General features: G+C 31.3%; 4 protein-coding genes across 8 annotated transcripts in view; 1 reads left to right on the forward strand and 3 right to left on the reverse strand.

Annotated features, from left to right (window-relative positions):
* Positions 1–340: 340 nt before the first annotated feature.
* On the forward strand, positions 341–2,706 carry Rip11 (Rab11 interacting protein). Its single transcript, XM_077439815.1, has one exon. The coding sequence runs from the start codon at positions 449–451 to the stop codon at positions 1,886–1,888; it is 1,440 nt and encodes a 479-aa protein (XP_077295941.1). The 5' UTR covers positions 341–448; the 3' UTR covers positions 1,889–2,706.
* An 89-nt stretch (positions 2,707–2,795) lies between these two features.
* Positions 2,796–4,509, reverse strand: LOC143918105 (protein KRTCAP2 homolog). Its single transcript, XM_077439816.1, has 4 exons — positions 4,427–4,509; positions 4,072–4,226; positions 3,846–3,973; positions 2,796–3,758 (listed from the first exon to the last, which is right to left on the reverse strand). Exons 1-4 carry the CDS (start codon positions 4,428–4,430, stop codon positions 3,650–3,652), a joined length of 396 nt encoding a protein of 131 aa, XP_077295942.1. The 5' UTR covers positions 4,431–4,509; the 3' UTR covers positions 2,796–3,649.
* A 1,082-nt stretch (positions 4,510–5,591) lies between these two features.
* On the reverse strand, positions 5,592–6,506 carry LOC143918126 (14 kDa phosphohistidine phosphatase-like). The gene is made up of 2 exons (XM_077439841.1): positions 6,339–6,506; positions 5,592–5,905 (listed from the first exon to the last, which is right to left on the reverse strand). Exons 1-2 carry the CDS (start codon positions 6,480–6,482, stop codon positions 5,714–5,716), a joined length of 336 nt encoding a protein of 111 aa, XP_077295967.1. The 5' UTR covers positions 6,483–6,506; the 3' UTR covers positions 5,592–5,713.
* Positions 6,507–8,733: 2,227 nt separating this feature from the next.
* LOC143918173 (low-density lipoprotein receptor 1-like) overlaps positions 8,734–17,082 on the reverse strand; it is a 213,372-nt gene continuing 205,023 nt past the window's right edge. For 2 of the 5 annotated variants that reach the window (XM_077439921.1, XM_077439920.1), the window contains 12 exons: positions 16,799–17,063; positions 16,456–16,707; positions 16,080–16,380; positions 15,774–15,992; positions 15,547–15,691; positions 15,254–15,463; positions 14,975–15,173; positions 13,897–13,968; positions 12,899–13,339; positions 11,302–11,417; positions 10,654–10,812; positions 9,110–9,405 (listed from right to left, as the gene is read on the reverse strand). In XM_077439921.1, coding sequence (XP_077296047.1) covers positions 9,361–9,405; positions 10,654–10,812; positions 11,302–11,417; positions 12,899–13,339; positions 13,897–13,968; positions 14,975–15,173; positions 15,254–15,463; positions 15,547–15,691; positions 15,774–15,992; positions 16,080–16,380; positions 16,456–16,707; positions 16,799–17,063 — 2,424 coding nt within the window. In that variant the 3' untranslated portion in view covers positions 9,110–9,360. Of the gene's footprint in view, positions 9,406–10,653; positions 10,813–11,301; positions 11,418–12,898; positions 13,340–13,896; positions 13,969–14,974; positions 15,174–15,253; positions 15,464–15,546; positions 15,692–15,773; positions 15,993–16,079; positions 16,381–16,455; positions 16,708–16,798; positions 17,064–17,082 lie in introns of all 5 variants that reach the window. The other 3 variants (XM_077439922.1, XM_077439923.1, XM_077439924.1) reach the window with 3 other exon arrangements.

Below are 17,082 nucleotides of genomic sequence, written 5' to 3' on the forward strand. Positions count from 1 at the left end.
AATGTGACCATTTTTTAATTGTTGGGTGTGACCAGTTTTATTGCGACCAGTTTTAGTGTGACGGGTGACGACATGTGACCGATCTAGAGCGACCGGTTATCCTGTTACCGGTTCACATATGACTAGTAGTCCGTTTACCCATTTGAATCATAAAGAGTCGAATATTAATACTATTATAAAAGGAAAAGGCTAAAATTTTTTGGGCATAATTTAATGTGATGGTTTTTTGCAATTTTTCCAAGTAATAAAAGACAGAAATAGTGCATAAAAGGTGGAATTTAATAAGTATATGCGGTCAGATGTTGTGTTGTTGACGTTGTCGCCATTGGTGTACACGTCAAAACATACAAAGCAAGTTGGCAGACGTGGGCGATGACACATTTCCCCGATCGCTGTCACTCCCTGTCACTGATCCGCCAAACAAACGATCGTCATCATCGTCGCCGTCATGTGGAGCCCCACGCACGTCCAGGTCACCGTCCAGAGGGCGAAGCGCCTGCTCGTTAAGGGCAAAAACAACACCAACGACTGCTTCGTCACCATCGGACTCGGCAAAGATAAATTCCAAACCTCCGTTAAAGAAAAGAGCACGGACAACGCAGATTGGCGAGAAGAATGTGACCTGATCATACCCGCCCAAGGTAACAAAGCTGAAGTAATCCTCATAGTACTCCATCGTAACTTTGTAGCTGACCAATTCCTCGGACAAATATCCATACCCTTATCGTCCTTCGACGTATACGAAACTCCAAGAAACAAATGGTACAAACTAGAGAACAAGCCCGGCAAAGACAACGCCAAAGACCGGGGAGAGATCGAGGTCAAAATAGGATTCACCGTCAAGGAAGGCAGTCTCAACGATCTAAGCAAGAAAGAAAAACATAAATCATCTATGGGACAGCTTTCTCATGTTGCGCAAAGCGTCGGTGGGAGTCTTATGAGCATAGGCAGCTTAGAAAAGCGAAAAGGTATCAAAAAGTTTGCCAAGAATTTAGGCTCCAAAATGCATCTGAACAGAAAAGAAAAGAAAGAGAACACATCGCCAAGCGGTAGTATAAATAGCTTGAATACGAGTAAATCGATGACGAATAGCCCGTTCCGTTCTCACTCGAAGCAAACGATAGGTGAAGCTGATCCGGGTGTAATCAGTGAGGACGAAGACGAGTTCGCCTTCGATGATCTCTCTCATAAAAGTTCCGGTAGTTCGTTAAATGTCAACAACAACAGTACACTTCCACGGACCAATAAATATGTTCCGTCCCCGATGAACGCATCTCTCGAAAATCTAGGTGGTGGTGAATTACTAAGACGCTCGACGAGCAGTGGAATCATCGCTCCGGAGAAGACTCCTCCCCCCAAACCGGTCCGTTTGGGACTAGACGATCTGACTCAAGCTCCTAAAGTGACGAACATTCAACAGACCGACGAATGGTCGCAGAAGTTGTACAACAAAGGCAAAGTTCAAAGTCAGAACTTTTTAGACAAAGAGAAGAGCATGACCCAAAATAAAAGTATAGAAAACTTATCGAACAATCTCTCCAAAGAAAAGAGCGAAAGTCCCAAATATTTTAAAAAGTTTGGTTCGAGAGAAAAAGCTAAAAAAGCACTCGGCGAACGTATCATTATAGGAGAGGAAGGCATCATCGACGAAGTGAAAATGAATCCCGCATACAGTAAACTACCAAACAGTGTGATTAAGCAGTTCGAGACTAAAACAAAGGAAGAACTTGTCGTTCAAGTGTATTCTCTACAAAATGAAATCGACAGTCAAAAGAAAAAAGTAAAGGATTTAGAAAACTATTTGGATCAACTGCTTTTGAGAGTAATGGAAACAACCCCACGAATTCTTCAAAATCCGTACTCTACCAAAAATTCTTGCAAAATTTAATTGCATATTTACTTTTCAGGCATAAAAAGTGCTATTTTATATCGGTTTATTTATGAGTCTTTATGGGTGTGACGTATTTTAAAACATCAAAAATGTAAAACTCATTCAGGACTTATGAAATTAAAAATATCATGACCAATTTTTTAATTCATGCTAAACGATACCGTTAGTTGTTCGACTGTATGTTCTAAAAAAGTATGTCCAAAGTTCACAATATGTTCTCAATCTCATGACTAATCTCCATGCTCGATCTAACCTGAATGAGTTATGAAGCTCGGTTAGAACACAATGTAAATATTTCTCTGAGAGACTCGCCGTGTAATTTTATTTGCAATTTTTTTATTATTACTCATATTTAATTCAAATCTTATCAAAATTATTCAATCGTATGTATGTATGTGTATGTATTAATTTATTATTATTGTACAATGCCTTTGCGGCGTAAAATTAAATCGACTCATCGTCCATTCCGACTCACGGTTTAGATTTTATTATTTTATCAATTTATAATTAATGTATCAATTTTGATTTTGACTCCATTAATTACGTGATAAATGTGTTTCGTTTTAAGTTGATTTATATCTTTTCTATTTAACAAAAAGCAATATAAATCTATTCATAAAATTAATTACTAAAATTATGTTAGTGCTTATTTTATTGTATTTAAATTAATTGCGTTTGGAACAATTTAGTTTATAGATATTTAATATTAATATGTAAAATTATTATGAATTATTACTACTGAATTTCTTCCATCGAATCTCAGAACTACTTTTGATGTTACTTAATTTCTTTCGCTTAAAATCATTTGGAGCTTTATATTGAAAAAAAAAAAAGAATTTTGAGTATTAAAACTTATTGATAAATTTTTGAACCCTTTCTGATGTGTAAATCATACAAACGGTTAATTATAGGGTTGAAGTTTATATTTTATAATGTAGTTTATAAATGAACAAAATATATTTTGTGTTAATTATGTTTAGTGTGAAGATTTTCATCTTATCTATGTACATTCATTCAATGATAAAATTGTACCTGTAATGACAAATCACAATGGCAAGCACGAAAATCATTCACTGATACTGAGAAACAATCGTAATTTATTATAACACTTTGTTTGGACTAAGATAAACGTCCAATTTCGTTGCCATTGAGGATTTCGCATTCAGACAAAAAATATATACATAATATTGTGATTTAACTATGAGCCATCCTTAAACGTGCCTAAAAATGATGTTTTATCAGTTTTACTTTGGAATTAATATAATAATAAAACGTTTAAATAACTTAATATTGTATAATTATGAAATTTTATGCCTTAATGCTTTTAAAATTAATAAAAATCACTCGCAATAAAAATAATAACAAAATAGAACTCATTGAACCCATATAGTGTTTTTATTTCACTCGATTGGTAAACGCTAATTTTATGTATCTTTTAAGCTGAAAATTAGTACACAGTCACACATTTAATAATACAAAGGTTTTTATATGTTATTTTATAGGAATATAATTATTTAAACAAATTTACATGTGTTCTTGAAAATTTATTTTTTATAAAATTTTCAATATAAATTTGTGACAAATTTATATTATAGCAAAATAAAGTATATTTAGAACCAACTGAATAGTTATATTTTTCGCCTTAATTAACAACAAAAAATTAATAATAATTTGTGACAATGGAATCTTTGTAAAATTTATAAAATAAAGAATAAAAATTAATTGAGACACTTTTGTGATCGATTAATTAAAATTATTTCACTTGTGACCTTTTTTCTTGACGGGAGCATTTTGTTGTATAGGTGCTGCATGAATTTTCTGCGATATTCTGTTCACATAATACAATCCAATGAGGGAGAAAATGAAACTGAAAATATATTTACGAATTTTATATATATGTTCATAGATAAATACATATTTTATATATAAATCATGAACAAAATAAGGATTTTACCATGTCGTTACACACACTCGATGCACCATCCCTGAAGCAAACAATGAAGCGAATAAACACATCAGCACTTCAATGTATTTCAGTTGAGACGCTTTTCCAAAAACAATAGTTTCTAAATTGCCGACAGCCTTTAAAAATGATACAACTAGTTAAGGAAAATCTGTTATAATAAATTAAACATATATGCATATTTATTTATATATAAATATAATTAATTAAAGGATACAGTTAATATCAAGATGAAAAGGATTGATCCGACGTATCCACCGAATATTGTATGGAGTTGTGTAGATGCAAACCATGAACGGTACATTTGCATTCCAGAAAATACGAGAATTGCAAACACTACTGACAATACGAAAGAAGTGGGTGTCGCGACCGCTGAAATAATGAAAAATAATCATTTTTATTAAAAATTGTTTAATCGTATAGGAATCCCAATATTGTGAAGACTTAATTTTAAGGTTATTTATTGATCATCGTATATTTTGTACAATCATTATAAAATTATTAAATGTCGTAAAATATAATCAGCACTATGAACGAAAGTCATTTATTATGAAAATATAGTGAAAATATACCCATTTTTGTAATAAAAATTGAAAACGCCGGCTCGCACTTGACACGTCAAAAGTCAACCGTAGTAAGTTTTGGTCCTAGCAGTAAACTTATCGACCCATACTCATTCTATTTGATTCAATTTGAAACTATAATCTAAATTAAATATGTAGATATATATCCACCAGCGTAGATAAATATGTATTTTACCTTAATTTTTATGTGCAAGAAAGATGTATTTAATATTTTTAATGAGATAGAGGCAAAGAATAAGGAATTATATAAGGATTTTAGGGTGTGACCAGTTTGAGTGTGACGGGTGATCACATGTGACCGTTTGTCCTGTGACTGGTTTACATATGACTAGTAGTCCGTTTGCCATTATTTCACACATTGCAATCGCGCACACCACAATCGTTACCACGGAAATTTCAAATATGGAATACATATTCGGAATACGAGTTTTCGTTAGTATAATAGTTCGCGTGTGTAGCTCTCAATGGATGGAATTTGCGATGCCAGATGTTCTGTGATCAAGATTTTATTGACGTTTGGAGATCGCGTTGTACGGAATAATCACAGAATCGAGGCATATATACATACATATATGTATGTAGAATAACAAAGATGGGGCCTGACACACGAAACATTGTCTGACTTTTGAAGAGCGCATACAAAAAAATGCATTCTCTTAGCAGCTGGCTGGTTTCTAAGTAAGAAGATCTCTAATTATTTACCTTCGTTCTTTTTTTTCATTCCTTCTCTCGCATATTTAGCCCCCCCCCACACTTCTCCCTTGTTTCGTCTGCTTTCTCCAGAAAAAAATGTTTGCAATGCTTTATCAATGTTATTCTATATCTATGGATAGAGGCCATCTTAAAGGGAAAAAAGAAAAAAAACCTATCTATGGGTCAAGTTTTAGTTTTTGTAATAATAATAATTGTTAATATGTACATATGTAAATGAAGATGTTTTAAATTGTAAAATTTTTATCTTTATTTTTAAACTCAATTTTAACATTGTACAATACATATTACACCTAATTCGAAGTTTTATTTGTAGTAATATTATTCATGTGGGTCCTTTTTTCAGTACATAACCAAAAAGAACTTAGCTTTCAATGGATAAATATGATATAAATAGGAACGAGTTAAGTGGCATTGAAATAATTAAATTAATAAACCAAAATATGCTTATTTATTTATTGTTTAATTTTTATGCAATTGAGTTTCACAATTTGAATACATACAAATATAATAAATATTATAAAATAGAATATAAAATAAATTTTTCATAATAGATTAAGAACCTCAGTCATCATTATTAACCGTAATAAAGTAGCTTGGATACTTCTTCTTCAAGAGAGCCGCAGCAGCTTCGTGATCAGCTTTTCCATAAGCTTGAGATATTCCATAAACTTCCAATCGCTTGCCCTTCGAGTTGTGATCAATTTTTCCACCACCCAAGCACTTGCACTTCAAAGGTTTTAGTTTTTCACTAACCTACAAAAATAAAATTATATCATATATGTATGTACATTTATCACAGTAGTCCATATCAGATACACGAAATACAATTTAATAAATAATAAATGATGATATAAAAGAAAGTAATTGCAAAACAAACTATAAAAACAAATAGATCATGGATTATAAGACCTTGGTTGTATTTAAGGTCACGGGTCTCGAAACGAAGTTTCCAACAAAGTTGCTTGGTTGGAAGATCAGCCACGTAAAAATACATTTATTTAAATTTGTCTATTATTACTGATAGTGATGTTAATTTTAACGTTGCCAAAAAATTTAAAATAGTAAAATGACAACGTGAACTGAACGAATTAAATTTAAATAATCAGCTTGCACCGTTCACGAACTGAGCATTTTTATTAAATGAAAAATTACGTATGTATCAGAAAAAGTGTCGATGAAAACGAACCTCCTCGAATATATCAGCGTGCCAAGCTGCGTGGGCGTAGCCTCTCACGATGTTAGTGTCAGATCCCGAGGAATCCTTCACTCGAATCAGGATGTATTTAAATACTCCATCATCAGATATATCCACCGGCTCTAATTGATCCATATTTATACTTGCAAGCCGGCGATCGCTTTTGACGCTTGAGTTTGAGGTTAGATTTGTTAGTATTGCCATACATAAAAATGGTTCGGTGATTACTAGTCAAATGTGAACCAGTCACAGGACAACCGGTCGCTCTAGATCGGTCACACGTGATCACCTGTCACACTAAAACTGGTCACGAGAAAACTGGTCACACCCTAAAATCGGTCAATCAGTTTTCTCGTGACCGATTCTCCGACCGTGTGACAGTTTTCACTCGACCGACCGTGACAGTTTTCTTAAGACCGAGCGCATATTCATGGCACGCCCAGTACACACGGTCTCAAAATCACCCCCTGGAGTGTTTTCGGTAAAATTGTATCCTTGTATTTATCCTTGCATGATAGTGATCAATAACGGTGTATCCCATATTTAAAGAAATGTAGGAGAACTCCCACAGTGGGGAGCCAAGCACACGACGTGCCATTTTTACCTGTGTAATTTCGCCCTTAATGTAATCCTATCAGTCGCTATTGAACAAGAGCACTAATAAGGGCACAAATGGTAATAGTGATATTACAAAGATAATTTTTTATCTTAAAAATCTACGTGAACAATGTGACCCTTAATTTTTGAATATTTAACATATGTGTGTTTGGAATATTTAACGGAAGATTTTTATATTAAGTCAAAATATAATTTTATTTGATTTAAAAAAAGTTTTATCGCTATTTTCTATCCATAATTTTTTCCACCATCGATTTGGCACGGTTGCAAAATATTAGAATAGCAAGTAATAAAATTTATATGTAGCCCCTTAGATATTAAACACTGATATGTATGTATATGTATTTTAATTTATTTAACGGAAATAGACAAGGATTGAACAAAACACAATTTAAATACATATTTTATATTTTATTGATAATAATTTTATTTACAATATATAAATCAATTTCACTTCAATCACATTAAATACAGCATTTTAAAATTTAGCAGGGTGTTGTATTTTACTCTGTTCTTTATCCATATAATGCAAAAAATTTGACATTTATGAAAAATCCCTTAGTTAAGTTGGCCGGATTTAAAATTTTATACTAATGTTTCCAAATTACAAAATAAATATTACGAAAAGAATTAAGATCAAAAATTAATAGAATTTTACATCTATAGTTATTCACAAATTTTATTCACACGTTTAGATTTTTTTATGGATTACTCGAATTGCATTAATAAAAAAAAAAAACATGTATATTTTTTCCAATAAAGTAGAATAAGTTTTGTCACGTATTCACATAAAATAATTGTTAAAATCTTGTATTTATAAATTATTTCTGTATTTAAAAATTAAAAACGCCGAAAAAAAAATTACTAATTCTCAAAAAACTACTGTAAATTTTCTTAAATTCTTTCTAAAATTGTCTTTATTTCATAAAATTTTTTTTTTAAAATAACATGGGAAATAGTTTTCAACACTAACAGTTTACAATAAATTCATTAAAAAAATTCTATTTTAAATACACATTCACTTTCCTATGTACATTTATATAAGTAAGCCTCTTTTTATAGGAGATAAGTTTTATAGAAACTATGACTTTGATGTTGAATTAAAATAATTTAGTGTACATTAATTTAAATATATAATGGGAGCTGTGCTATTTACACATCATGACAAAAGTGGATATAATGCAATTTTTTAACTAATAATCGTAAATTAACATTAAGTACAATTAACAACAAAAGAAAAAGTTTCAATGTGATCATAAACTCGTTTTAGTATGAAAATATAATATGAGATTCAAATATTTTTTTCATATAATAAATATAGGCAATTTCACGATGTTGTAAATTTTCTTTCATTAAATCCACTTCGACCATTATATATCAAAATATTAACATAAATAGGCATTACAAAAACATACACATATATGTATATATATAATCATAATCATATTACATACATATGTATATTAGAAATGCATACATTTATAATTCATTCACTGAAACGCATTCTCTCATACGTACTTACATACATGCATTCTATTCACATATTTGGACATAACATAGACAAATACTTAAAAAACAATCATGTATACATATCGATAAAATATATTCAGTAAAATATTCCCCAAGAAATGTTTGTATCTTATTGACTACTCCAAAATTTTACTCAAAACAGACGAAAAAAATTTAATGGTAGATCACAGTACACAGTGCTTGGTATATATATTATAATATACATATATGTATGTATATTTATATATAATTTAGTTTTGAATGGCATAATAATGAATATTATTCTACATTTAAAATTGAAATTTAATTTAATTAGAACTGAACTGTTCCATTTGGCTGTATGGTTTTAATTATCATATTTCCAATAAATTCCTAAAATACCAACCAAACCTCTTTTATTTAAAAAATTAATATTTAAACGAAAAATAATTAAACAACGATTGAAATTATTACATGAAATGAATCAATATTTATACATGATGAATGAATCATATGAAAATAAAAGGAACATATCAAATTAATCACTGGATTAAAATTAATATATTATAATATAAAATTCTCACTACTAACGTATGTACATACATACATACATACACACATACATACAAATATATATATGTAATAAACGTATTTTGGGAAAAACCCATTTTGGCAAACGTAAGACTCGCTTATCTTGCATATTCGAAACAAGTACATATGTACATATGTTTCGATGGAACACATCACATAAATTAAAATCTTCACGTGTTACTTTTCTTATGCACAACAAATTGTCCCATCATTCAATGAAAACTATACATCAATTGAATTTCCACTCGTTTATTTACGTTGTCCATGATTGAGCATTTAATTCATACACTAAATATTTTTGGAATTTGCCACTGCACTATACAAAGTCATTTGTTCCTGGGTTTGTTAATGGTTCTTGTGCCTGAAAAGTAATAAAAGCAATCCATTATTATTAAGTCACAAATAATAAATAAGACTATGTAGTTTCAGAATACATTGCGCTTTATCAGATAAAACTTACCACATTTAATAAAAATAACCCTCGAATAGAAATGCATGAAATTAAAATGTATTTATTTAAATCAGTTATGTTTAATGTTGAAAATATATTTAATTATATAAACACATGTATATACTATTATTGAGCAATCGCAAAAATTAGCATCCTAAGAGATATAGAATGATCTTTGTGATGCAAAATATAAAATGAACATTATTTGAGACAACTAAATACATACATATGTATACACAAGTATGTATTTAAAATTATATATGTGTGTTTAAAAAATTTAGATCCTCTAATACTGATAGTCGAAATATTTTGGCACAATTTAAGATTAATATATTCTATATAATACAATTAAATGAAAAATAAAAATTGTTTTTGTGGGCTTGCCATAAGTAATATGATAGATACATTAAATTTTTCAAAGACTTTACGAACAATTATCATGTTTTACTTTGATTACAAAAATCTAACATACATTTATCGTTTAAAATAATTAATTACAATATATCTCGATTTTTATAATATATGTATGTATATAACTTTTTCAATTACACGCATCAATTATGGGGAAAAATGTAAAATGTTTACAATTAGGCCAATAACGTTGATAAAGTGGTGCAGAGCAAATATTTATTCATACATGTATCAATCACAAAAAGCTATTACTGTATATATGTGTAATACATTACATATCAATTATAATATTTACATGTCCACTTATCAATTAAATTTAATGGTATTAAAAAAAATTATAAAATAATTAAAGCAATAGGGAAATATTGCAATTATGTAATTTGTTTTTAAATCAGACGGCTTTTCATTTTGGCAAGAATAGATAATTTTAAACTTTTTACATATCAATGTTGCTTTAATAAGATATTGTTGTATTTTTTACTTTATCTATATTTTTTCATTCATTTGCCAGATATTATATGTAATTCGAAATAATTAATCTGCCGATTAGTAGCGCTATTGTGTAAGGGGAGTAATATTTGAATAATTATTTTATAATAAAAATTCTTTAAATGAATGATAAAAATTAAACGACACTTATATCTACGTAGACAATACAAACTAATAAATTAATAGATCGATATTTACTATTAAAAATAATTATCTTATATGAGATTGGGTGAATTCTCTTGTAGTCAGTGCTCTTACCTCTTCTCCTACTGTGCTGGGATACAATTTAGTCCCCGGAGCATATCCATTTTTCTCCAACGAGAATTGATCTTCAGTCGTTTTCCGGTAGACTGGATTGTCGAAGTTCATCGATGTTACAGTTCGATGTAAGCGGTATTTGTACACCACAAACAATATCTGAAAAATAAGCGTATATTTTGAAACGGGTCTACCTCACGGGCCGGAATGTGAAATTATCGAAAACGCAAATATCGGAAGGCAAAGATCGAAAATCGAAAGATCTTAAGTTGAAAGATCAAAAAAAAAAAAGAGTGCATGGTAAACGGTACATACTCACGTACATACTCACTTTATTTGCGCGAGCAGGATACAACAGGAACAAGAGGGACAGGCTTTTCCTCCCGTATTCTGCGCGCGCACATTAATACGGGAGGAAAAGCCTGTTCCTCTTGTTCCTGTTGTATCCTGCTCGCGCAAATTAAGTGAGTATGTACCGTTTACCATGCACCCTTTTTTTTGATATTTCAACTTAAGATCTTTCGATTTTCGATCTTTGCCTTCCGATATTTGCGTTTTCGGGCGTTTCACATTTTGAACACTGTTACGTTACTGAAATGAAATATTATCGTAAAACGTGTATGTAATATATAATATATTATATCTTACCCCAGCAATTATCACGATGAATGCAGAGACAATAATTGAGGCGAGGATGGTTATAGAACCAGTATCTCGGCCGTCAGGCGACGCGGCAGTTGCGTTTCTATCACCCTCTGATACACCTAATAAATTATAATAATATTGATTAGATAACGGATTGATTATAATATTAAACCAAAATAAGTTATTGGGAATAAAATTTCCACTTCTCAAACGTTATTTTTTTTTGCACAGGTTCAAACCACTCGGTTAAAAAACTCCCCCTTAAACATATGTATATATGCTATGACAAACTGCATATTCGCCACTACCAGGATGCCGTAAAAATATTGGGAAGTTTAAAAATCACATACTCCATATTCCAGTCTATATTATATTATACATACACACACACACACACACACACACACACATACATAAAATTAGTTTTTGAATTCATGTTCATAAACTTCAAAATTCGATGAATTTGTAATTTTTGTTCAATATTTATACAAATCATCCTTTTATCCGGATATGCATTTATATAAATAAATAATTAAATTGTTTTTGAGGGAGTATTTCTTAGCGAATAGCGGCCATCCTGTTGGATATTTCAAACTATTATACTATGCAAAATATATTACATAACTTATCTAATCTACTGTACTAAAATATAGTATTTATTTGAAATTTTTTTTTTTCCATACCAAAAAATTATGAACAACGAACGACAGTTCAATATCGCAAATTTAGAATGATTTATGTATGTTAATCAAACTAACCGACACCGGTTATTTAAAATGAAATCTCGGACACCATAAAAATAAAATAAAAAGTAGCCAAATGTCAAAAATGTAGTATGGTTTCTATATGTAATACATATTACAACGCAAAGTACTCGAGTAAGTTTTATTCACTAATAATATGTGCAGTTTTAGAAATATAATGTGCATTTAGCAAATAGAGTTTCCCCCCCATACACCTAAATATGTAAATACATATATATTTTTAGATGAGAATATAATTGCAATATTGCCATTAATTCTAATCATTATATTATAATATATAAAATATAAAAAAAAAATCAATAGATATTTAATGTAAAATCACTAATTTGTGAAATTAACGGTTTCAGAGCCACCACCACCAACACCATGGTACATTTAAAATAACTACATTTTGATGTTTCAGAAGCTTTGAGAGGTAAAGAATAAAAAGGAAGTTGGATTTTTTGGAAAACATAAAATGAAAAATCATCACCATCTCATTTAAATTGTGTTCATTCGGTGATTTATTCACTAATTTTTACTATTTATTATTTAAATGAACACAATCCAAATGGATATCAAAATCAAAACATGCAAAAGATGAAATGCGCGATTTCTGCAGCTATTTTCGTGATTAATTTTGATGTGATCCCAATTTTGAACATTCACATGTTGTAACCAAAACACCGATGAATGGCGATAGTTGTAATGTGTGTAAATGTGTATTATAATAATAAAAAAACACAAACAAGTAGCAAAAAATAAACACATATGCGATACCCTCTAATTATTGCTGAAAATATAGAATGCGAAGAAGTAGTGATTTGTTTTTAGTGAACCATAAACTTTTTTGTTACCGTCGATATTAGGCAATTCGGCTGGTGTGCCGAACATAGTTTTAAATTCCTCGTAATTAAAATGTGTCTCTACGGCGAAAGCTTCAACTTCATTGTCTCCATCATTATCCAATTGCTCAGAGCCTACTGTTGTATCGTCTTCTTTGTAAAATAGATCGTAAAACTCATCCGCTTTTGTCTTTTGGCTCTCCCAATACACGCCCTTAGGTTGCGTTCTATGCGTATCATTATTATCGCTTTTATTAATTATTGTATTGCTTGTCTCTATATTGATTTTCTTCTTTGAATCGCTTATACTCGAGACCAGTTGATTGAACATATTCGCGAACATATCGGACAAACGATCAGGTTTCATTATATCGTAAATACCGCTTCTAAATAACTTGAAGTCAAAAGGACCACTTGTGATGAGCAATGCGGGATCTAATGGAATTTCATGTCCTGCAATGCCAATCGATAACAATAAAGCCACAGAAAATGCACATGCATGAATATATGTATGTATAAGAAGAAAAAAAAAGTTTATTATTCAAAATAATGAATTTAATTTTTTTTAAAACTTCACAAACACAATATGATCAAAACGTATGTGTCAACACGACAAGGGTTTCAACTAAACTGTGTGAGTATAAATGAAAAAAATTGATTTACGTTAAAAGATAGTACTGTTTGAAATAAATTAAGATAAAGCTCAAGCGTATGATATGATGATAATGGTAATGGAGAAATAAATAAAAAAAAAATATATGTATATATATATATATATATATATATATATATATATATATATATATATATATATATATATATATATATAAATATACATATATATATATATATATATATATATACATATACATATATGAAAGTAAAAACCAAAACCAGTATGGCGTTTGGATCCCATTAAAAAAGAAATGAATTGCTTTGTTAGGCAAATATAAATTAAATATAAAATATTAGTGGGACAGGGTATAAAAGGATAGGATATGGGTACTCACGACTTGTTGTCATAAAATCTTCATGGATTGTGTCAAGTGTAGTTGATTCCACTGTTACTGGTTTTACAGGCTCTGTTTAAGATATTAAATAAAAATAAAAATAATAAATGACATTCATAAAAAAAAGTTTTTTTTTGCATGAGGCGAATTGATTTTCAGCAGTAAAGCTAGAGTTGCCAACCGTCATGATGAAATTATAGGTAAATTTAAAACGAAAGCAATAGTATAGCCACCAGCTTATCAATTCAATCTGAAGCAGTACGAACAGTGCTGGCCTTACACCCAAATGGGGCCCTCAGGCAATTTTTTCTAAACACCCTTAAAAAAAAAAAAAACCTAGACTACCATCCTCCTTTTTCCCGGCCTTGGGACCTTTCTACAGTTTCAGGCAGTGTCAGCAAAAGCATATAAACTCAAATGTTTGGATATAATTCTTGTAAATTGTGCCGTTTTATAAAATTTAATACAACGAGTGGATTAATTTTACCTTGAATTTTATTTGAAAGAAAGGAATAAATTGATAAGTTCATTACTAATAATATCAGATTTTGAATTCGGCTTTTTCCAGTAGATTGTTTGACTAGAATTTGCCGAGTACAAATGTAGGACCTTTGTCACTCTTATTTTAATTTTAAAGCGCTTTTAGCGCATCGAGCGGCGCCCTCACTTATTTGGCGCCCTCGGGCAACGCCCGACTCAGCCCCCCCCTAAAACCGGCACTGAGTACGAAGCAGGGATCTGTACATACATGCTGTAGTAACTAATTGGTAGTGTTTCAAATCATCAAAAAAATTTAAACTTTAACGACAATAATTGGCAACCCTAAATGAAGCATAATTTGAAACATTTATAAATAATAATTTAAGCAAATGAAAAAAACTATCCAATAAATTCATACTATATCATAACGAAAGCATGTAAATATTCTAAAATAATCCGTATGGTGATCAGCTTTGTATATAAATTGCATACAAAGTGATTATCCAATCTTGCCACTCTTGAATGTAACAATGTTCACCTGTAATAGTGATCATTGTCAATTATTGAAACGATAAACTTAAAAAATAGATTCACTCACCATCTTCGACGCACATAAGACCATTTGGCATGAGTCGCAGTCCTTCAGGACAAGCACACGAGACGAGAGGAGCATTGGCTGCCACACGAGGCGCCGGCAGACATAGATGAGAACAATGTCCGTTGACCGCTGCGCAATGGTTGATCCCGTCCGGTTGTCGGTAAGGATGATATACGTGGATGACCATTGGGTTGCTCAACTGTTATCATAAAAATATATGTTAAATCAAGCTACAAGTTTCTTAGAGACACATATTAATATTAATGTCGGTGACAATACCGCTTGTACTGCGGTGACGGCTTGAACATCCTTTCCAGTGAATTTATTCGCCTTGAATACGGCTGCCTTGTCCCAATCGGTCCAGTAGACCCAATCTTCGAATGTTGTTATAGAGAATGGATGTTTCAACGTGTCCACCGAGTACAGTATGATCCGTCTGTTGGAACCATCGTAGTTGCATGACGAGATTGTGTTCAGTTTTGCGTCAACCTGCAATTAGAAAATTTCCTTTTTGTATTCAAAATCACTTTCATTAATGATGAAATACTACTTTCACAAAATAACCGACTTACCCAGAATACACGTTTTCTAACCAGATCTAAAGTTAGTCCATTTGGCCACCTGACTTCGAAAGAAACAATGACCTGTCTGTGTGTGCCGTCCATTCCAGCTCGTTCAATCTTCGGTTCGATTCCCCAGTCTGTCCAGAACATCCATCTAAAATGTTATTGCCAGTGTTAGTATGTAATGATTTTGCACAAGATAATTTTTTATCAATATAATTATATATTATAATCACCCATCAATTGGATTAAGAGCAATTGCTCTAGGCTCTTCTAAACTATCTCGAATTAAAACTTTACGCATATTTCCTTCAAGATTAGACAATTCAATGGTATTTTTTCCAGTATCAGTCCAATATAGATGATTATAAATCCAATCAACAGCCAAGCCATCTGATGTAATCAGTTGTTTAGAGATAACTACTGTTCTTTCACTTCCTTCGTCGATTGGTGCTCTATAATTAATTAATTTGTATTAAAATAAACTGAATACTTTTATACACATGTATACCTAATTTGGAAATTCAATTCAGTGTACTGACTTGTAAATTTTTTGTTCATTAACGTCACTCCAGAAAATCATTCCTGTTCTGAACACAAAGTCTAAGGCAGTGGCTGATTTCGTATTATTCACAATAGCAGTCATTTCATGATGATCTAAAGATATTTTTCTAATGTCGTATCTCCTAGCGAATAAAAGCGAAGCGTGTCCTTCGGTGGCTTTGCAACGTGTGAAGTCACGAGGATCTCTCATATAACCAGTATGACATTGGCATTTGAATGTACCTTTTTCGTTGATGCAAATTTGAGAACAGCTTCCAGGATCATCACACTCATTAATATCTAAGAGGTATATAATGTTTAGTATAACAAAGAAGAGGTGATTCAATATTATACATATGTTAAATTGCTACACACCTTCACAAGTTTTATTATCCATTAATTTGTAACCCGGTCGACAGTCACAGTAGTATCCAGCAGGAGTGTCTACGCACAGTTGAGAACATCCACCATTATTTTGAATACATTCATTTCGACCACACTTGTCTGAGGGTTCGTCCATGAAGTTGGGACAGTCTGGTTTCTTATCACAAACCTTAGACAAGGGAATACATATACCACCACCACAGTCAAAGCTAGTTTTAATATCGCATGGTTTGATTGGAGTAGCTGGGAACAAAAAATTTCATCAATCAACAAATATACATACAAAAAAGTGGCATGTTTTGAAATTTGTGGACTAGACATAATTGTCACTCACTGCAGTTAACTTCATCACTTCCATCAGCACACTCGGCCGTGCCGGAGCAATATAGCTGACCAGGTATACAAGTTCTGTCTTTGCATTGGAATTGGTCCATCCTACACGTTATGTTATGACACCGAGTAGGGCTTTCATCGTCGCCATCTGGACAATCCTTATCGCCGTCGCACAAGAAGGATTTGTGAATACACGTGAGTTTATCTTTGCATTCGAATTCGGTGGCCATGCATGGCGATGGAACCGATGTAACTTTTGGACATCCCTAAAACGAAACGATAGGC

Source organism: Arctopsyche grandis, chromosome 10 (genome assembly GCF_051622035.1).
Source record: "Arctopsyche grandis isolate Sample6627 chromosome 10, ASM5162203v2, whole genome shotgun sequence".
Taxonomy (NCBI): Eukaryota; Metazoa; Arthropoda; class Insecta; order Trichoptera; family Hydropsychidae; genus Arctopsyche; species Arctopsyche grandis.